The 22,565-nt window shown below is 35.2% G+C and overlaps 1 protein-coding gene across 1 annotated transcript; it reads left to right on the top strand.

Annotated features, from left to right (window-relative positions):
• The first annotated feature begins 1,757 nt into the window (after positions 1-1,757).
• Positions 1,758-10,577, top strand: cibar1 (CBY1 interacting BAR domain containing 1). The gene is made up of 9 exons (XM_048201403.1): positions 1,758-1,946; positions 2,551-2,785; positions 2,864-2,932; positions 3,160-3,261; positions 4,796-4,801; positions 5,356-5,460; positions 7,059-7,172; positions 7,961-8,080; positions 10,063-10,577. The coding sequence occupies exons 1-9, from the start codon at positions 1,918-1,920 to the stop codon at positions 10,171-10,173; spliced, it is 891 nt and encodes a 296-aa protein (XP_048057360.1). The 5' UTR covers positions 1,758-1,917; the 3' UTR covers positions 10,174-10,577.
• The last annotated feature ends 11,988 nt before the right edge of the window (positions 10,578-22,565 follow it).

The raw sequence follows: 22,565 nt of genomic DNA, 5'->3' as shown, positions 1-22,565 counted from the left end.
ACTGAAAAAATGCATAATACCTGCAAATTTGGTTAAACTAGCCTATAGTTTGCTACTTTTATGGATGCTACACTTTTGGACATGATCTGAATGTTCAGCTACAGTGGATGTATGCTTTTACTTGCCCAAAAAACAAGAATAGCTACTGTCTTAAGACAATCAGGCTAATGTGTTTACAATAACACTGATAGTCAGAATTTGACCAAAGCAGAATTCTTGTTGTCGATGATTAAATATAATAAGTGACCATTTTAAGGCTTTAGGCTTCTTAAATAGGACTCAATGCACAGTGCACACAGCTAAATGCAACGTGTTTTACACAGGCAATCTGTTACAGTGGGATCAATTCCATGGATGATTAAGCATGATAATGAAGGTTTTTGGACATTCTCCACAGAGGCGCAGACACAGCAGCTGGTGACATTCATGAGCGCATCACAATGAATTCCCATTACTTTCAATGATCATGAAGCCTGCTTTTGGCAATGTTACAAACCCAATAAAATTGCTAAAGTATGCCATATGTGTCTGTTAAGAGGGGAATTAAAGTCAAATTGCTTTATTCGTAGTAAAAAAAGAAAGCAAATCCAGCAGATGATTTTGTGTTTTCATGTTGCTGTTGACATAATGGTCAAATTAATTCACAGAGGGCAATACATTAAAGATGAATGCTAGGAGAAGAAAAATGCCATCGCATGGGTTATAATCATTTTTTTTATCTTATAGCCCTAAAACCTGAAAGAGAATTAAAGGGATAGTCATAATTTACTCACCCTCAAGTAGTTCCAAACCTGTATAAATTCCTGCTGAACACAAAGAAAGATATTTGGAAGAATGTCAACCAAACAGATCTCATTGACTACCATAGTATTTATTTTTGCTATATGGTAGTCAATGGGGGGTGAGATCTGTTTGATCTGTCTGATCTTTAATATTGTAACATCATGGGATGTATATGCTCTTGACAAATCAGACAATAGCTGTAGTCTTATATAAGTAAATATATATGTATGTATATGTATATTTACTTATATAACTACAGCTATTGTCTGATTTGTCAAGAGCATATACATCCCATGATGTATATGCTCTTGACAATATATGCTCATATATATATATATATATATATATATATATATATATATATATATATATGACCCTGGACCACAAAACCAGTCATAAGTAGCACGGGTATATTTGTAGCAATAGCCAACAATACATTGTATCAGTCAAAATTATCGATTTTTCTTTTATGCCAAAAATCATTAGAATATTAAGTAAAGATCATGTTCCATGAAGATATTTTATACATTTCCTAAATATATAAAAAATTATTTTTGTGAGTGGATATGCATTGCTAAGGATTTCATTTGGACAACTAGGCAATTTTCTCAATAGTTAGATTTTTTTGTTTTTTGCACCCTCAGATTCCAGATTTTCAAATAGTCCTATCCTAACAAACCATACATCAATGGAAAGCTTATTTATTCAGCTTTCGTGTGATGTATAAATTTCAATTTCTTACAACCCTTATGACTGGTTTTGTGTTCCAGGGTCACATATATATCATTAAACAAATATAAATGTATTTATTTTATTTTATTTTATTTTATTTTATTTTATTTTATTTTATTTTATTTTATTTTATTTTATTTTATTTTATTTTATTTTATTTTATTTTATTTTATTTTATTTTATTTTATTTTATTTTATTTTATTTTATTTTATTTTATTTTACCAGTAGAGGGCGCATGGTAACTTTTAGCTCCATGGTAACGGAACAGCGTTCATCCAGATTTCCTGCTGCAGCATAAAGCATTGGCACAACAATCTTTTTAGCATTTTAAAGACCTCATGATTCTTTTCGCTTTAGGTTATATCTTTAATGAATAAATCGATATTGGTTTTCGAGTCATCATGAGCCGCACTCCTGATGCAAGAGCGAGGTAAAAGTTGTCCAGATTTGTTGTGACGATTGGGAAGCTAACTAGCCAGCTAAGCTAAATGATACAAGCAGTTGTCCATCTGCTAGCCGGCGTTTTATTGTGTAAATGACTATATACTGTATAAACAGAACTTGTTTTAATATATTAAAACATAAACTACATAATTATCTTTGTAACCGAAATAAAAAAAAAAGTTAACAGTATATCATGTTTGCACATTTCGAAGATACAAGATGATAAAAGATGCTATATATGACGTCCTAAATTAAAGTGTATTATTAAGACATGTCTGTTTAGTTTTATATAACACATTTTCAAACCAGATAAATGCTGCTGCGATTTTTTTTTTTTTTTTAATTATTATTATTATTTTTTTTTTAGATATAAGCAGGATACTACAGACAACAGCTTGCTTTAAATAGATAATGTATCTCTGGCATATTATATGTACTGATAGTCTTGTAATGTACTTTTGCTGTCTTGCAGAATAAATCTTATAACCCTTTTAGCATGTTGATGAAGGGCAAACCTGTAGTCTACAGGTTTATCCTTACAAAATTTCCCAAGTCAGATTATCTTAATTTTTCTCTGTTGCAAATTACAGAGACATCCAGACCAAGCAGATTCAGGACAACATCACCACTGTAGAGAAGCACTTTGGAGATCTGTGCCAACTGTTTGCCGCTTACGTCCGTAAAACTGCACGACTGCGGGACAAAGCCGACCTCCTGGTCAAAGAAGTCAGCCAGTATGCTGATACAGAGACACCAAACCTAAAATGTGGATTGAAGAATTTTGCAGATCAACTGGCCAAGATTCAGGACTATCGGCAAGCAGAGGTGTGTTTAAAACCATGAAAACAACTTTAGCATATTTGTGTTTCCTGCTAATATACAAAAACATACTATTGTTCACAGGTGGAGAGGCTGGAAGTGAAAGTTATAGAGCCTTTGAAAGCATATGGGAATATTGTGAAAACAAAAAGGGTAAGGTTTTCTTCATAAGCCTCTCAGTGATGAAGTGTAAGTAAATGGGTTCATACTTTACAGTTAAAATATAAAAATGACCTTATATCAATGATCTCATGAGGGCAGCATTGCATCACATTCTGAGTATGCATGATGTACAGTGACTGTTGTCACAGGTCAAAACCTAAGAACTAGGGGGCTCTGTTGTTAACTACCTTTTGTGATTTTATCTAATTTATGTACAGGAGGACCTGAAGCAAACACAGACTGCAAGGAACAGAGAGGCCAAGCAGATGCAGCAGCTTGAAAAAATGAGGCAGAGAAACCCATCGGACAGACAGATCATTGTATCCTTCTTATTTCTTCTTTCACTGGAGCTACACAACTGTGAATTAGAAAGATTCAGCAGTTATTAGTTAGATTACCATGTAGATTAGGGCTGTCAATCAGTAAAATACAAAAAAAAAAAAAAAATAGGTTTAATTACATACAAAATATTTGCTGAGAAAGCCCCAAAGTAAAGATAATTTAAGACATTATTGTGTCAGATTAGTAAATGAATTAATACATATCCACCTTATTCCTGACTATCTTACTGTGTTTCGAATTATGGGTTGCACTTCTGGTTTGGGGAACTTCCATTTAAAAAGACTGAAACAAATCGTGTCAAATCATAAGGTTGCCCTACAAATAAAGCCATCAGTTTGACTGAATGAGCTGTCGATTTTTCTTTCATACGTGAGAATAACGTAACGATTGGTATTTTAACGTGACGTTATAACAAGAATATCTATGGCAAGAGCTCTTTTCAGTCGCTGCTTTCTATCCTCTTGATTATTTCCTTATGTCCCTTTGCATACCGCTGTAATAGTATGAAAAAGGACAACATATACTAAACTTTTGTGGTCTGTTCTCCCGATATAATTTACGATATATCCCACAAGAATGCACGAAGAATCTCTCGTTTTTCTCCTCAAAGCCTCACGTCTCTTTCCAGGTTTGTTTTCACAGGTAAATACAATTTATTATCTGTAAAAATGATGGACATCACTTTGAAATAGTATCACGCAATGCTAAAGGTCATGACCATTTTTAAGGCAACGTCTATTATATAATACAAATATCATTATACTTATATTTAACCTGTCCGTTATTGCTGTGGAAAGAATCACACTTTTTCATGGCCTGTTGAAAGTACCTTGTTGATGCTTTTACACTTTTAAATGTCCTTATAATGTTCGTTGGTTGAAGGGCGAGTAGAAGAATGTCATCTCATTATACCCAGTTTTAAAAAAAAAAATGATTTATTGTGTTCATAGAGCGAGCCTTTCACTGCCTGTTTACAGCTTAACGGAAGTTACACCCATAATTCGCGCAAAGCGTCATGGGGCGTAGGAATAAGGTGGATAAAAAGGTGGCATTAGAAGTCAATACTTAGGTAGACTTAGGGGTCTAGTTACAAACTTTAAATTTAAAGTTTAAACTTATATAATTGAAAATGTCTGCATATATCGCTGCATATTTTGGATCGACAGACAAAACTTTTAAATATTTTAAATATTATTTTAAAGGTGCAGTAAGCACTTTCTTAGAAATACTGTTGAAAGTGAATCGGACTGAGCACCACAACACACTCGCAGCCAATCAGCAGTCGGGGGCATATACACTCATGATGGTGCTGGAGGAGGAGAGAGAGTGAGCAAGAGGGACATTTGAATTGCATCGAATATTTGTATTCAAGTTCTGGGGGTTTAATTAATTGTTTTACAAGTTTAATATATAACGTGAATTGACAGCCATACTCTTGACATTTTAATGCTATATAAAGATATTTGTTGTAAACCACAGAATTACAGATAATACCTTAACAGCCTCTCTCAGTCACAGGTGGGCCTTGTGTGCAACAAACTGTAATATCATCTTGAAACTACTTTTATTTATCTTAATTATAACCAAGTAGGTTCAAGTCAGCCTGGTACTAATATGTCACATGCACATATCACTCGGTGGTTATCTTTGAAATGCCTCTCGGGCAGCTATTTCAAAAATATTTGAAATCACCAATTAAACTGTCTCATTCATTTTGCTTCTAAATGCGTAAATTATGACCAAAAAAAAAAAAATCAGAACATTTTTCAGAAGACTGACAGTTTTTGTACCAGAGCTTCTAACGGCAGCAGCAGTGATGCAATGACTTTAACAATTGGCGATTGGCTCATTTGCTTAAAAGGCGAGACTTATTCCGCCATATTGTAGTTGCACTTTCTCCCACTCAGTACAGTTGCACCATCTTTGTATATCTGAAGTCTTTGCATATACTCAGCTTAATGTGAAACTTCTCATTGTGCTAGTTTGAAACCTCTCAGTAGACTCTCATCATTTATGTCTGCTGCTCGGAACACTTTGTGCTTCATGTTTTATTGTCGGTTGTGTCACGAAAGGCTGAGAGTGAACTCCAAAGAGCCACAATGGATGCCACACGCACGACTCGCCAGCTGGAGGAGACAATAGATGACTTTGAAAAGCAGAAGATTCGTGATATTAAGGTCCTTCAGACTGCACAGTTACTTATTTATTAAAAAAAATATCAGCTTATTTGGAAAACGAAACCCACATTTAAGTACACTACCATTTAAAAGTTTAAAAATTAACACTTTTATTCAGCAAGGATGCATAAAATTAATCAAAAGTGACAGTAAATACATTTATAATGTTACAAAAGATTCATGTTTAAAATAAATGCTGAACTTTTTATTCATCAAAGAATCCTGAAAAAAATGTTTCATGGTTTCCACTGAAATATTAAGCAGTTTTTAACATTGATAAGAAATGTTTCTTGAGCACCAAATCTGCATATTAGAATGATTTGTGAAGGATCATGTGACACTGAAGACTGCAGTAATGATGCTGAAAATTCAGCTTTGCCATCACACAAAATATATTAAAATTTATAATAGTTATTTTAAATTGTAATATTAATTCACAATATTAATCGTTCTACTGAATTTTTGATTAAATATACAGTACAGTCCAAAAGTTTGGAACCACTAAGATTTTTAATGTTTTTAAAAGAAGTTTCGTCTGCTCACCAAGGCTACATTTATTTAATTAAAAATACAGTAAAAAACAGTAATATTGTGAAATATTATTACAATTTAAAATAACTGTTTTCTATTTGAATATATTTCACAAAGTAATTTATTCCTGTGATGCAAAGCTGAATTTTCAGCATCGTTACTCCAGTCTTCAGTGTCACATGATCCTTCAGAAATCATTCTAATATGCTGATCTGCTGCTCAAGAAACATTTATGATTATTTTCAATGTTGAAAACAGTTGTGTACTTTTTTTTTTTCAGGATTCCTTGATGAATAGAAAGTTCAAAAGAACAGCATTTATCTGAAATACAAAGCTTCTGTAGCATTATACACTAGCGTTCAAAAGTTTGGGGTCAGTAAGAATTTTTATTTTTTTGAAAAGAAATTAAAGAAATGAATACTTTTATTCAGCAAGGATGCATTAAATCAATCAAAAGTGGCAGTAAAGACATTTATAATGTTACAAAAGATTAGATTTCAGATAAACAATGTTCTTTTGAACTTTCTATTCATCAAATAATCCTGAAAAAAAATATTGTACACAAATATTTTGTACAATTGTACACATTAAATGTTTCTTGAGCAGCAGATCAGCATATTAGAATGATTTCTGAAGGATCATGTGACACTGAAGACTGGAGTAATGATGCTGAAAATTCAGCTTTGCATCACAGGAATAAATTACTTTGTGAAATATATTCAAATAGAAAACAGTTATTTTAAATTGTAATAATATTTCACAATATTACTGTTTTTACTGTATTTTTAATTAAATAAATGTAGCCTTGGTGAGCAGACGAAACTTCTTTTAAAAACATTAAAAATCTTAGTGGTTCCAAACTTTTGAACTGTACTGTATGCAGCAAGATTAAGAGGCTTCTTTCAAAAACATTATAAAATCTTACCGACCCCAAACTCTGAATGATAGTGTATATTAATTATAATTAAATATAATTTATGTTTAATTAAACTAGCAACTTTTCAAACATATAATGTGATTACATCACAGAAATGACTATTTAGGCTGTTCTCATGTGTTTGATGCAGAAAATTTTGGGTGAATTTGTGACGGTGGAGATGACGTTCCATGCCAAGGCCTTGGAAATTTACACAACTGCTTACCAGCACATTCAGAATGTCGATGAGGAAGGAGACCTTGAGGTGAGCGTTCTGCACCAGCACCGCTGCTCTGGCGGTCCTGCTGGTTTGAGCTTGTCTGTCTTAATGTCTAATCAAATTATATTTTTTCTCCTCCTGAGATCCCTCTGCTGTCATAATGATGAAAGCTCTGGTTGCTGGGGTATAAGGCCCCCTCCGATCCTGATACGTAAAAGAACCGGAGAGGCATCTTGCGAAGCGTGTTCAGTCAGCTGTGGAATGTTCGCACTGGCTAATGCATTTATTTATGAATTCATAGTTTGGCGTGCCAAAACAAATTTTATGCTCAAGACTCTGAGTTTGCTAATATTTCCTTGACTTGCCGGGGAGAGTATCACATGAATATTATTTCATCAGGGATTTTTTAGGGAAATGTTTCTTCGTTCTTGTCTGAACTTTGCCTGTAATTGAATGTGGAACTTGTAAGAGTCATATATTGGCACATGTTGACAGTTTTATGAAGATACAACTAAAGCATATAGAGATGGGTCATAAATATTCTTCTTGTAATATTTAACTGGAGTTAATAAAGTTGAGGTGACAATGTTTGTTGGCACACCCTCACCAGGACAGAGTGTGTAAATGTTTTTCCCAATCTAAATGACATGTTTCTCTGTTGCTACAACACAGTATGTGGTACTAGTTTGTGTTGACTCATTTCTCTTTTTAATATATCTTGTTTGTACTCATTATTGTTTTATTATGTGGCGGCTAAGTGAGATGACATTAGGTTCTTGGTGGTCCATATGAAGAGCAGTCTACAGTCTACCCTTTTTTTTTTGTCTTGACAGGTATTTAGAAATTCACTGCACCCCCCTGATTACCAGTCACGGTTAGAAATAGTTCGTGCCAATTCTAAACTGTCCCTGAATCGAACTGGTACATCAATGAGTAAATCAGGAACAATGCAGGTAAGTGCTTCCCCATATTTTATTTTTACATTTACAATAGAAAACATAGACAGAATAGAAAGTGTTAGTATTAATGAGTCAAGTGTTGACAAAAAAGATGCATTCTATCTTTAGACGCATTACGTATTACAGTAGAGGTGCATGATTAATCGTTAAAAGATTGCGATCTTGATTTAAACACCCACACGACTTATTCCTAAAGTACAATCACAGTGGAACATTCAAATTTTCATTGGCGCTGCCACTGAACCAGAGAGAGCAGTTGTCATGTATAGGTATGAAACAGCTTTGCAAACACACAGTATTATTATTTTGAGATAGAAGTACTGGTATAAAAGTTTATAGTTCGGATATAAACACAATGTCTACAGTAGCGATTAAAATAGAGTAAATCACCTTTCGAAAGTAACTTGACACTTCAAATAAACATTGTATAAATTAAAGGTGCTTTCCAAACAAAAGAGAACACCTGAATCCCTTCACGAAGAGCCCTTTCACGAGTCTATTAGCAAAGAGTACATGCGATGGTCACTTCAATAAAGAAATTTGATCATTTATGGTCATATGTGGCATGTCCTCGCAATTCATTTTATAGGTAATTGGTGGGAGAGTTTCAATTAATGTATAAAAAGAATAAATCAAGTTGCTCTGTTTTGCTTGTGATATTTTGTCATACATTTAATATGAAGTTTAAATAGTGTTCATAGGTAAGAAGTACCAATTTCGTAGGTCTAAACAGGTGAAGATAATGATGAAATTACATTGGCTTTCATTGCTTCCTTCACCAAGTGTGTTCCAAATGGCTACATTGCCCCTTTCCCAAATGGCACCCTAAACGTTCGCAGTCTTCCTTTGTGTCCGCACTTTCGTGACGTAACGCCACAACAGAAGTGCGCATCATGGGTGCATATCGACTGCAAAGGATGCGCTCGCAAGCAACCTTCTGAAACCTAAAATGACAAATGGGACACCCTACGTTCTCATGGAATTCACCCTAAATCATTACACCAGTAGGTGGCGACAAGTGACTGTAAAAAAATGGATTTGTCATTGAATCATTCATTCAAGAGATTCGCTCAAAAACTCTGATTCATCTAGTAATGAAACAAGTGAAGTCTTTATGTGTGAGTCATTGAATTATTCATCAATCATATATTTTAAATAGACTGCAGCAATTAACATTTTGTCAGAACCTCTAGTAAATTGCATGTTATTTTGTTTAGTTGCCTATTTAGAAACATGAGAGAATCATGAGCTGTTTTAAACAAAAATGTGATTCTCGATTTATTCAGAATCACGCAGCTCTATATTACAGTTAAAGGTGCAGTGTGTAAATTTTAGCGGCATCTAGCGGTGTGGTTGCAAACTTGTAATAACGGCACACACCCCTCGCACCCCTCCCTTTCGGAGAAGCTACGGTGGCCGTCTAGCCGACATGTCATCTGAGAGAGCAGAGAGTATATCCTGGTTTCTTCTTCTAACAAAATCAGTCTCTGCTTCTAATAAACCAGATGACTACTACTACTACTTCTTCTTTGTGCATATTCAACGTAGTGATGATGCAAGCTGCCTCTAAAAAGACAAAGGATTTAGAACAACAACAACATAGTGACGAAACGCGCACTGTAGAGTGTTTGTCCGTTTAGGGCTGCTGTAGAAACATGCAGGCGCATAATGGCGACTTGATATGGAGGGGGGGGCTCCCAAATTTTACACATTGCACCTTTAAAATTACTTCAGTTATTATGTGGATAATATTAATGCATTTATTCAAAGAAAACTTCTACTTCAATACAGTTCATTATCTATTGATACCCCAAAATGATACACAACGTAAAACAGCTTAATATAATTTTACTTCAGGAAATAAAACCAAGATTTTCCATTATTCAGTAATTAATAGCATATTTTTGGGTGAAAAAAATCATATGTTTATGTTAGTTCCCAAAAACTATGATTGAAAGATTTTTCTTCTGGTGTAGTCAAGAACATCTAGCAGACAGAGGAAAAGGGATGACGAAGAAGATGAGGATGAGGAGGATGATGATGAAGATGAGGATGATTTGGAGGAAGTGACTGATGATGAGCATTAAAATAAATTTTCATTGCCATTTTGTCCAGTATCCACAAGCACATCCTGACGATGACATTCCCGAACTGTATTTATGAGCGTTTTGAATGGAGATGAATTTAAATTACCAACTATAAATGTAATGTAATGATAGTTGATCTATGTTAGTTAAAGGTGAGTGCATGGTTATATGTTTGCTCTCTTGTAAATCATATACTCTGAAATTATATTATACTGAATAACTCCTTCAAAGAGAGTGTTACTTAAATTTTTTTAATCATTTTAAATCTCCCAACATGTTTTTTATGTACAACGTGCCAAGCTGTTCCGGCGATCGATATGATATTTGGTTAGAATGTGCCTTAGAGAATGTCGGTGTACCAATAAAGCTGGCTCTTGCTTTTGCATAATAGGCAATTTTCATGATCTCAAATGTCTGAGTTTGAATTTGTTCTTCTGTTTACAGAGCGTACATACCGAAAGACTCACTGTGGGTACGTTATACACACTAAACAATAGTGAACCCCTGAAACTTGACCCACCCTGTGTCTCATAGCTTTCATGTCAGTCATGAATGAGTCAGAAACAATAACCAGTACTACTGGTATACTTATGACTAGCAATGACAGAAGCAGAAGCATTGAAGACACATAATTAACACTAAAAAATGAAATCAGTATATGAACCAAGAATGAAGGCCACTGATAATGTGGATGTGCACTGTTTCACAAAAAAAGTTTTTTTTTTTTTTAATCAAATGCATGCGTTTCAACAATCTATACAATATATTCACATTGATTAGTATTTGTAAAGATTTCATTAATTAAAATTATAATTGGCTGCACCTTTGGACTGGGAAATGAATGGTCGAAGCAGGTCTTTGTCTCCAGGTGTGCGGATACGTGGCGTTTCGTGACAGATGCACAACACGGCCATTCATTCAGTGGCATTGAGGATGACAGTAACCGAGGAAAGGGTTCCCTTCTCACCCGTCTGACTCATCCTTTATAGAGGCCATAATGGGAACTAGTGTGTGTTTGCGTGTGCTGTAGCGCCTGACTTTACTGAATATTAACATGATGGTTGCCTCGCAGCGGTTTGTAAAAAAAGAGCATAACTACTGCATGAGTCAGAGAGAGAGAGAGAGAAAGGTGCTGCAGGCTCTGGGTACATGTTCCCCAGTATATACACTCTCTCCGTCCATCAAACAGATTCAGAGATTTAGCTGTCACTCTAAAAACCCTCTGTGACCTCTGCAATGATGTGTTTTTTTGACGTGCATCATCTCTGAATTGCTGCACAATTGAAATATTTCTCTCTTTTTTTATTGAATAACATTGTTTATCTCTCTATGATACATATATTATACATAATTAACCATATATAAATATATATATTTTTCTAATTAACAAATAAAATTGTAAATAAATAAATAAAAGAGAAATACATTTTGGGGGGAAAGATTTTTTTTTAACAAATGTTTTAGAAAATAATTGTTTCTTCAAAAATAATCTCAAATGTTTCTTATATTATGAACTTATTAAATATGTATCAAATTAGAAATGTACAGAAATGTTTTTAAATGGGTCATGAATTGAGAAATCAACTTTTCCTTGAGCTTTTGATATATACTGTAAGAATGTCCTGTAAGTTTCAGAACTGAAAACTTCCTTGTTAGTCCAATAAAAGCTTTTATTGACACCCAGTGAACGACTCGTCCCGGAATTTGCCTATCTTTAGATGGGTGAAACACTTACTTCATCATCGCAACATTAGCCCCACCCACTTGCGTGTTAGTGAGATACAGGACTAAAAGAATCCTCACTGTGGATTCTTTGGTAAATCAATCGCATTTCGGCGCAGACTTTGCAAATAGACTTTTACTATATGGACTCGACAGTAATGCAACAACATGTAAGTAACTGTTAATTCTAATGCCTGATCTGATATGTAATGATTCCTGTACAGTCAAATGTTCATCTATGTGTCAGTAAATCAAACCAGTGACTAAATAGTCAACTTCATGTTGTTTCTCTTAATAGGATAAAAATAATCTGTTATTTAAACAGTGATTAAATTATGTATAGAAAGCGATCAAAGAACGCTCCCTTTACAATCGCTGGAGCTGTCAATCAAAACGGCAAGTTTACCAGTAACTGAGTTCTGGGCTCCCGCCAAAACTCCCATTTTATTCAACAAATCTCTTAGTGACATCGCAATTGCACTATTAGTTAAGGTGAAAGTATTCGTTAGTGTGCAGAAATGAAGTTGCAATGACAGAATCACTGCTTTAAGTCGCTCAACAACATGTCTGTGATCTGCTGTTCATCACTGCAACCTTTCATGCCATTGATCTAAATTTTTATTTCTAAATTATGGCAATTTTTGATGTAAAAAGCATACTAACATAATGTATTTGGTCTTGGTGGAATAAATCTGCAATGCTGCTGCTGTAGATTATTGCTGTTGTTGTAGATTATTGCTGCTGCTTCAGAGCAAGTACAGGAACTCACTATAGTGCTGTAGAACTCGACATAGTGCTGCTGCACAAATAGCATATATCAATAACCCATAGCAGATCTATACAGGTGGAGCTGGGGAAGGTGGGGGGTTTCAGAGGGACTCTGAAGCGCGCTGCAAACTGCTATAGTGAATGTAATCAGCCATTTAAATGTGTGAGCAACAAGCTCATGGCTGCAGATGTGACATGGACCAATCAGCTTGTGCCAGTAGTTAACGCTGTAATTATCTTCAGCTTGCGCCATCTAGAGTTTCATGACTGAACTATGTATTTGATACTTTATTATTAAAAATGTCAAAACAGTGAAAAATAAAATCCATGCATAGATTAATAATCTGCAATAAGAGCAATAACATACATTTAGAAAATAGACAGGGTGAATTTTTATTTTATCACAGTTGGAAGAGCTCTTAAGCATGTGTTTCCCTTTGAGAGTGACCTGAGGTCATGGAGAGAAAATCAAATGTCATGTGGCTAAAAAACAACATATTTTTTGGTTCCTTGTAAGACTGCTATTTTTATTCCAACAATGTAATTTGTTGTCTTTTTTTCTGAATTCCTAGAGAGTGAAAGCAAATTATTGCATTTTCCCCATTTAAAATTCTTTGGAATTTGCATAATGAATCGAGTAACAGTTGCAACATGTCCAAAGCAGTGTCTTATTTACCAAGAATTAACTTGCAATTCTTTATTGACAGATTTAACTTATATCCCCTGCATCAAAAATTCAAATGAAGCAAAAAAACTGGTTAACCATATACTATGTTCTGAGTAGAAGTACCTGCACTCCAGGTTTGTTCTGTCACCCAGTGCTGTTTTCATTAATGGTTTCGACATCCACCTTCAAAAGCATACTGCTGCCACATATAATATTGCGCAAGTGCTTATCTAAGTCTAGGATGATACAATCTGCCAGAGATGCCTTGGGGTCATAAGCTTACAGCAGGCGGAAAAGAAAACAGGCATCTTTCTTTTCTGGCTCTGACCCTCAGCTATATGCAATGAGGACATGCAAATCCGCATGGTTGGGTTAGTGTGTTTGTAGAAATATGTATTTACGTTCTATTATTGGTGTTCAAAAATGCAGCAGGTTTCATTCGGCAGGTTTAGTCTCCTCTCTGTGTTAAGATCTAACTCTGATTCATTGGAGAAGCATGTTGTATAAAGCACCAGACCCATACATAGTTTCAGGCTTCGCCCCCTGAACAGAATTTGGAGATATGAGTCAAAAATGTTGATTAAAAGCGATACTTGAAACTGCCGAGTCTGGCTGATAACGTGATACGCACCTACTAGGAAGTCTGGACGGCAAAAACGAAGCTAAATAAACAGATTTTCTGAAAATTATATCCGTGAGGAAATTATTTGTATTTTTCTGTGTAGGGGGTTCAGGAAATTCTCATGAGGTTAAAGGGCAAGATGCCAAGCCCCAAGGGCTTTTCAACCCCGAAGAACCATCGTTGATTGTTGACCTCATTGGCATAAATCCTCCTTGTTTGAATTATATGACATGCAGAGACGTAGACTGGCTTCGTGATTAAGCTATAGCTTGCGATATGAGAGGAATTCATTACCCACAGAAAGGAGCCAGTGGTTTTACTAATGTCTGGGAACAGCGCACTAATTGGGAAAATCCCATAGGATTTATACAACAAAGAGGAATGTGTCCCAACTCTTTATGACCACACATGTTGTCAGCCAAGCACATTTTCTCTATTTCCATCAGACGTGCCAACTTTGTGCTGGATCCAAAGAAACAGTGTATTTCCACAGGTGAGACATTGAAGAAAAATGTCTTATATTGCACTGAAATGTTTATATTCTATCACGGCTTAATAGCGTTTTCATTACACGTCCATTAAACTAATGAAACTTACTTCATAAGACCGCTTGTTTGATAAGCAGTGTCCTATTTCATGGTCTATGCGAGGAAAAGCCCAGATTTCCTTATCAAGCATAGTAACATACGGATTCTAAAACTCCATACATGGCATGCTGGGCCATGTGTCATCAGAAATAAACAGAGCAGGCAGAGACGAACAAGCGGTGGCCGTTTCAAAGGAACGGATAAGAGAGACAGCCACGGCGGTTTGTTTTGGAAAAAGTGAAGAGGTTTCCATGGAGCCACTATTTGATCCCATGATAATTAGCTTAGCTCACTGATTGCACAACATCCTCTCCATTGGCTGCGAGGTGGCCTCATCAACAGGAACGTGCCTCTGTTTATGCTTACAGTCGCCACAATGCCCAACTTGAGCTTAAAACAGCTCACGATCAAAACAGGAAACACAGAGGAGGGTTGTTTGTTGTTGTACATCCGCACTTGTTTTCACACAAATTACTTCTTTTTTTTTATGGTTATTGTTAGTGCATGGCAGGGTTGCCAGATATGCATAACAAAACCAGCCCATTGGCCAATCAAAACTGGCTCAATAGCCAATTAATTTTATCTTTGGATGATGCTAGGAAACTAATTCATGCATTTATCTTTTCTCGTCTTGATTATTATAATGCTATGTATACTGGCTTGCCTAAGGGTTGTATAGCTAAGCTACAACTGATACAAAATGAAGGAGCAAAAGTACTATTGAAAATACTATTGAAAAGAGAGAGCATATCACACCAGTTGTAATGGAATAATAGAATACTTAATGGAATATTTAATTTAATGGAATTGGTTGCCAGTTTATCAAAGGATGGCTTTTAAGGTTCTTTTAGTTTATAAAATGCTGCATAACTGGCAGCTTTATATATTAATGACTGTTTGTTGAGATATGTTCCAAATTGTAGTTTAAGATCCTGCTTGTCTTTTGGGACATTACATCTTAAGTGATCATGTGATGCTTTTAGCCACTATATGCTCCAAAAATTTCAAATGGTCTACCAAATGAAGTGAAATAGGCTTCAAGCTAGGGCTGGGCGATGTATCGAATGCTTTTGTCACGCGCATTTCTTCAGTAAAGCCGGTTCCCTGATTACCGCTAAATCGCCATCACCTGCTTTCAAATGGAGCGGCATTTAATAGACAGAGCCGTAGATCACTGATAAGCCACGCAATATCGCGTTCAATATTGATATGTATCGCCGTCGATATTGAACGTGATATTGTGTGGCTTATCAGTGATCTACGGCTCTGTCTATTAAATGCCGCTCCATTTGAAAGCAGGTGATGGCGATTTAGCGGTAATCAGGGAACCGGCTTTACTGAAGAAATGCGTGTGACAAAAGCATTCGATACATCGCCCAGCCCTACTTCAAGCATTCATATTTTTAAAAGTTAAGATGTACCATATATTTTTAAAGTTGCTTATGAGTATATTTTAGTACTGTCAAATTGATTAATCATGATTAATTGCGACTAACATGACAGTTTGTAAATATATGTGTAAATACACACACACACACACACACACACACACACATATATATATATATATATATATATTACATACAAATGCAAACTTTTATGTTAGATGTGATTAATCACGATTAATCGATTTGACTGCATTAGTATATTGATATTGTGTGAAAGTTTGTTATATATATATATGTGTGTGTATATATATATGTGTGTGTGTATATATATATATATATATATATATATATACAAATGCAAACTTTTATGTTAGATGTGATTAATCGCGATTAATCGATTTGACTGCGCTAGTATATTGATATTGTGTGAAAGTTTGTTTTTATTTTACCTTGTGAAGCTTTTATAATTGCTTTTGAGTATTTTTCATATTAATATTATGTGAAATTGTATTGTTGATATGTTTTTATGCTTGTGAAGTACTTAGAGCTGCATTCTACAGTATGTATGAAAAGTGCTATAAATAAATGGTTACTATTAAGATTAATAAATGCTTTAGAAGTATTTATAATTGTGTTAGTTCATGTTAACTATAACTAATGTTATGTTAACAAATGTTCATGTTAACTATAGCTACTGTTAACAAATGCAACCTTATTGTAAAGTGTTATCAAAATCACTGTATAGTAGGGATCATAAAATCATCTTTATTCTTAAAATTGATAGCTGGAGAACAAAAACAAAAACCTTTGTTGGGGGTATTAAAAATAATAATAAGAATAATAATAAAAATAAAAAAATAAAAATTTAAAAATATTCCTTATAAAGGTATAATCAATGAAAAATGCTTCCGTAGATAAAGTATAACACTTTTTTTTCTTTTTTTTTGTTCCACATTCAGGCTCTCATCTAGCATAGTTTTATCATTGGTAGTATATAAATTGAGTAGAGTGAAATATTTCAATACAAGCTTTTCTGTCAAATAATTTATGCAATATGTCAAAGATTTAACCCACAGGGGGATGGGCCGGGGCAACCCTGCTGTATAGTGGAGGTTCCATCATGAGCTGTTTAAAACAGGCTTTTTTTGTAGTTTTGCCTACAAGAGGCTGTCTTAAAGGGATAGTGCACCCAAAATTGAAAATTCTTCAACATTTTACTCCACAGATGTCACTATTCACAATCAATGTAAAGTTAAAAAAAAAAAAGCAGCTTGGAGATTCTATTAAATTTCACCTTATCTGTTCCAGAAAGATTTGGATTGACATGATGGTGAGTAAATTTAAGGACGCAGTTTCGGTATCCCCCAAATCCCATAAACCTGACCAGCGTTTAGATAGGAGTTACAGCAAGAGAGGATTACAGCTAAAACCACGGTAAACCCATAGAATATTACCACATCAATATCCAGTCTATTCCACAGAAGAAAAGCTTATACATTTCATGGATTTGTGTGATGCAAGACAATGGTATGCTCAAATGTATGGGTTTCATTGAACTTTCGTTATTTCGTAATTAAACGAAAACGTTTCCATAGGCAGCAGCTCTAATCTATTATTTGCATCAGAGAGTGGCTGGGGTTGAAAAGGTCTTGTGTAAGTGTGGCAGAAAGGGGCAAAAAGGGTCTGTTTGAAGGGCCTGGGAGGTGGGGGGGTGGATTTTGCAAACCGGCACTGCTTGCTTTTGTGCCTTTTGTTTACAGCAGGTTGTTGTGAGAAGCCGTTTGAACAGCATTGGTAGAACAGTTGTGCAACTGGCCCATTTGCCCAGAGCAAATAGCAGCTTTCTGAGAAGGGGGGCGAGGCCTCATACAGAGCCTCCGCTTTTTTCCACTAGTGTCATCGCTTTTAATCTCCTTGACTCCTGCACAATTCGTTTCGAATTCTTATTGTGCAATGTGTTGATAAAGGTTTCAAAAGAAAAGTAGCACACAAAACCATTACAGACGAAGCCGATGTTTGCCGATGACTCACGCGGTGCCCATTATTATCTGATTATGCATAATCACGTTCCCATTTATGGAATGTCTCTTCATGAATAATCTCAGACGTCGCATGAGAATTTCTAAAGGTCAGCACCCACAATCTGTTGTTTGAATTAATGTGTGTAAGTGGACAACAAACTATGTTGGGTAACTGTTGGCTTGTAAAGACCTGCAGAGTTCATTTACACATTCCAGAATCTCTAGAACACCTTTAAAAGCTGCAAAATGAGAAAAACTGTGGGTCAGACTAAATATTCCAGGAGGAAGGAGTTGCAATGCTGGAATTCCTGCAGGATAATTAACTGTAAATAATCCAAATACAATGATGCATATTCTATTTTAACTTTCAAAACATACTCATTGACTCCTTCTGATGTTACATCAGTCAATAGTTGACCTAATAAACATATTTCTGGCCCAAGAGTACTCGATCATGAACTTTCAAAGCATACTCATTGACTGCTTCTGATGTAACATCAGCCATACAGTAGTCCATATTTGACCCACTGAAAATATTTCTGGGCAAAGTACTCAAAATTTTAACATCTGATTCTACTCTGACATTTATAGTGGTGTCCAATATTCTGAAACCAAACTTTGAATATTCATTCTAACGCCTAAAGTTTAAGGTCAGTAATATTTTTATTCAGAAAGGACACTTTAAATTCATAAATGTGACTGTAACGAGGTTAGTAGATGGGAAGAAGGAGGCGGGAACCGGCGAACATTGAACAAAACTTTAATCTCAAAATAAACAAACAAAACGAAAGTAATGCCGGCAGACCCTCGCGGACGTCTGCCGGCCACACAAACATAATAAAACATAACGTAAAGTCCAGGCCTGGTCCTCTCTCGTCCTTCACTGTAGTCGCTCCTCCTTTTATGCTCCCGGAGCTCCTCCGTGAGGGACTCAAGGCCGGTGCGCCTCCCAGGTGAAGCTCATTAACACTCACGCCACCGGCCTCGCGCCGTTCCCTCACGGCTCTCGCCCGCCCTTGTCGCCACAGTGACAGTAAAGACATTTATAATGTTACAAAAGACTTTGATTTTAAATGCACACTTTCTATTCTTCAAAGAAAAAAAAAGAGTAAAATATTAAGAAGCACAACTGTTTTCAACATTGATAATAATAAGAAATGTTTCTTGAGCAGCAAATCAGCATATTAGAATGATTTCTGGATCATGTGACACTGAAGACTGGAGTAATGATGCTGAAAATTCAGCTTTGCCATCACAGGAATAAATTACGTTTTAAAAAATATTACAATTCAAAACATTTATTTTAAATTTTTGTAATATTTCACAATATTGCTGTATTTTTGTAGCCTTGGTGAGCAGGAGAATTCCTTCGAAAACATTAAAAATCATATACTGACCACAAACACAAATTATAAATAAAATATAAGATTTTTTGCAAAAAATTACTGTGATTTTAACAGTAAAAGACTGTAAAAATGCTACGGTGAAAAACTGTCAATTGGTTTACAGAAAGTTTCCGTACTATATACGGTGAATAACTGTAATAGATCTAACGGTACATTTAATGTAATTTTACGGTAAAATACCGTTAAATTCACAGTTTTTGGAAGTGAAAAATAATAATAATCATTGTAAAATTTACAGTGAAAAAACGTAAATTGACATTCCCACAATTCCCTGCGTGACGCTTCACATTTGATATATTTTCGTTGAAATAACTCTGTTTCTTCTTAGTTTTTCTCATTTTTTTCTAATCAGTTATGTACATTAGGGTTTTATGTTACATCTAATGTTGTTAAATTAATGTTTATTGCATTTTTAAAATTTCATGCATGTTACCATGATGGTGTTTAGTGTGTGTGTGAATGACACTGTGTGCACCTTCTAAATATTAGTATTATATCATTATATCAGTTAATGAAATACGTTATTTTACCGTAAATTTAACAGATTTTTTTTTTTACGTTGCTACTGTATTTTTTACGGTAAAGTTCTGGCAACCACAGCTGCTGGTTTTTTACCGTAAATTTTACTGGGATTTTTTTTTACAGTGTATGTATTATTTTAGGATTTTGAAAACTGTAATACAAAATAAATAAACATATAAAACATGGATAAATATCTCAGATTCAGTAGTATTTCTAGTTCAAATATATAACTTCGTGACATCGATCATGTGAACTCTTTTGTACAGACGGTCAGATGTTCTTGTTTCCATTCTAGCAAAAAAATGCTTTTTGGGACATTCTCAAATCATGCTCAAATGGTTATATTCATAATAAGATTTGCCATAAAAAGAAAGTGTATTATAAAACAAAAGAATCCAAAATCGAAACATTTTCACTAGTAGTCTGTCTCAGACTTTTGGACTTCACTCCATATGGCAGATATTTAAAGATGGAAGAAGCCCACAGAAAGCCCAATGGGGCTGAATTATCATCTGTTCTGAGCACAGCCAAAAGACAACAGGAACAGCTGGTGTAAGAAGTAGAAGCAAACCTGACCTTTCCATACAGCGGGTCTCTTCTTTATTAAGAACAAACACTGGGCCACAGAGCAAAGAAAGGAAATGGTACATTTGTGTCAATATGTCTGAGGGCAAACACACTCATATAAACAAGTGTCCCTTTCTGTTATCAAAGGCAGAGGGATGTCATTGTCGTTGGCCAACGATAAAGAGAATGTTGAGTACTGGGAATCCTGTGTTTACTGATCGTCCAGCAGTCTTATTTAGAAGCGGCCATCTGATTCAGCAAAGGTCCAGTGGAATTCTGAATTACAACTGGTCCTTGGGTCATCATGGAAGTGAATATGGTTTTTGTACTGAGACAAAAAAAAATATTTCTTCTATTGAATAATCTTTTTAAACCATGTTTTGAAGGCCTATTGAGACAAAGCAGTCCATGTAGGATGGAATTCCTCACATTAATTTGTCATTTTGAGTCATGCTGCATCCTTCCTTTGTCTGACTACTGACAGAACCCGGTAAAACTTCCCATAAACAGAGCTGCCTTTGAAAAATGGCAAATTTGAAATGTAAAAATGTTCTCTTCAGCCGGCGCTGTGATTAATGCAGGAGACCACACACTCAGTGGGTGAACAAGCAGAGATTTTTCCTTTTAATGAGCATCTCAGGTTCTAACAAGCAGTTTCATTCATATTCATGTGTAACTGTCTATGCAACCAGCCTAATGTTATTTCACATCAGAGGCATTTCTTCAGAGCTAACATGGGTGTTGTCAACAGACCGTAAATCTCTAACTTTAATGATTTAAAATGAAAGAGCTCCTTAACATTAATAATTATGTCTTCATATTCCGGTGTGCCCGTGTGGTTGATTGATTGTGGAGATGCAGCAACTGTTGCGTGATCATAAACATTCGTGATGAGATAATATACCACAACGATTGCATAGCAACCATTTTTCCTTCCGGTGTTATTACAGCTAGCATATGAATAAATGTAATGCAGGCTAAAACTCGTTCAATTCAGACAGTACCGGAAGAACTGTAACTTCAGGCAAAACAGCTGGTGCGGCCTCTTTGTCTAACCTTCAGCTAATTGGTAAAACAATTATGAAAATTATAATTCATTGTTATAGAAGATTCAAAGATTTATCATCCAATTAGCTAAACATTAGGCTTAAAATATCTTTTGTGCAATTACATGAACACTGATGCTTCTAGCTGCGCTTACTTGAACTTCATCATTGCTTTCTAGAAAAGTATTTGGGGTGTTGTAGCACATTAGCATAAAATGTCTTCTTACACGCTTAAAAATAAACGTGATATGCCATACATGTCGTTCCACACCCGTAAGACCTTCGTTCATCTTCAGATCACAAATTAAGATATTTTTGTTTAAAATCCGATGGCTCCGTGAGGCCTGCATAGCCAGCAATGACACTTCCTCTCTCAAGATCCATTAAGGTACTAAAAACATATTTCATATCAGTTCATGTGAGTACAGTGGTTCAATATTAATATTATAAAGCGACGAGAATATTTTTGGTGTGCCAAAAAAACAAAATAACGACTTATATAGTGATTGCCGATTTCAAAACACTGCTTCATGAAGCTTCGGAGCGTTATGAATCTTTTGTGTCAAATCAGCGGTTCGGACCGCCAAAGTCACATGATTTCAGCAGTTTGGCGGTTTGACACGCGATCTGAATCATGATTCAGCACAAAAAATTCATAACGCTCCGAAGCTTAATGAAGCAGTGTTTTGAAATCGGCCATCACTATATAAGTCATTTAGGTTTTTTGGCGCACCAAAATATTCTCGTCGCTTTATAATATTAATATTGAACCACTGTACTCACATGAACTGATTTAAATATGTTTTTAGTATATTAATGGATCTTGAGAGAGGAAGTGTCATTGCTGGCTATGCAGGCCTCACGGAGCCATCAGATTTTAAACAAAAATATCTTAATTTGTGATCTGAAGATGAACGAAGGTCTTACGGGTGTGGAACGGCATGAGGGTGAGTAATAAATGACATTATTTTCATTTTTGGGTGAACTTACCCTTTAAAAGAACCAAATAAAGAGTATTTTAATAATGCAAAGAAACCTTTTTCTCTATAACAGACCTTTTTGTGCAATGGAAAGCT

Source organism: Megalobrama amblycephala, linkage group LG9 (genome assembly GCF_018812025.1).
Source record: "Megalobrama amblycephala isolate DHTTF-2021 linkage group LG9, ASM1881202v1, whole genome shotgun sequence".
NCBI lineage: Eukaryota > Metazoa > Chordata > Actinopteri > Cypriniformes > Xenocyprididae > Megalobrama > Megalobrama amblycephala.
The sequence above is the reverse complement of the archived record's forward strand: the minus strand, read 5'-3'. Positions and strand labels throughout refer to the sequence as shown.

Bases quoted from the DNA above. Each gene is read 5' to 3' on its own strand.
- cibar1 (XM_048201403.1), top strand. From the start codon at position 1,918: ATGAGCCGCACTCCTGATGCAAGAGCGAG. The intron at 1,947-2,550 runs GTAAAAGTTGTC...TGCAAATTACAG, and splicing joins ACTCCTGATGCAAGAGCGAG to AGACATCCAGACCAAGCAGA. The intron at 2,933-3,159 runs GTAAGGTTTTCT...ATTTATGTACAG, and splicing joins ATATTGTGAAAACAAAAAGG to GAGGACCTGAAGCAAACACA.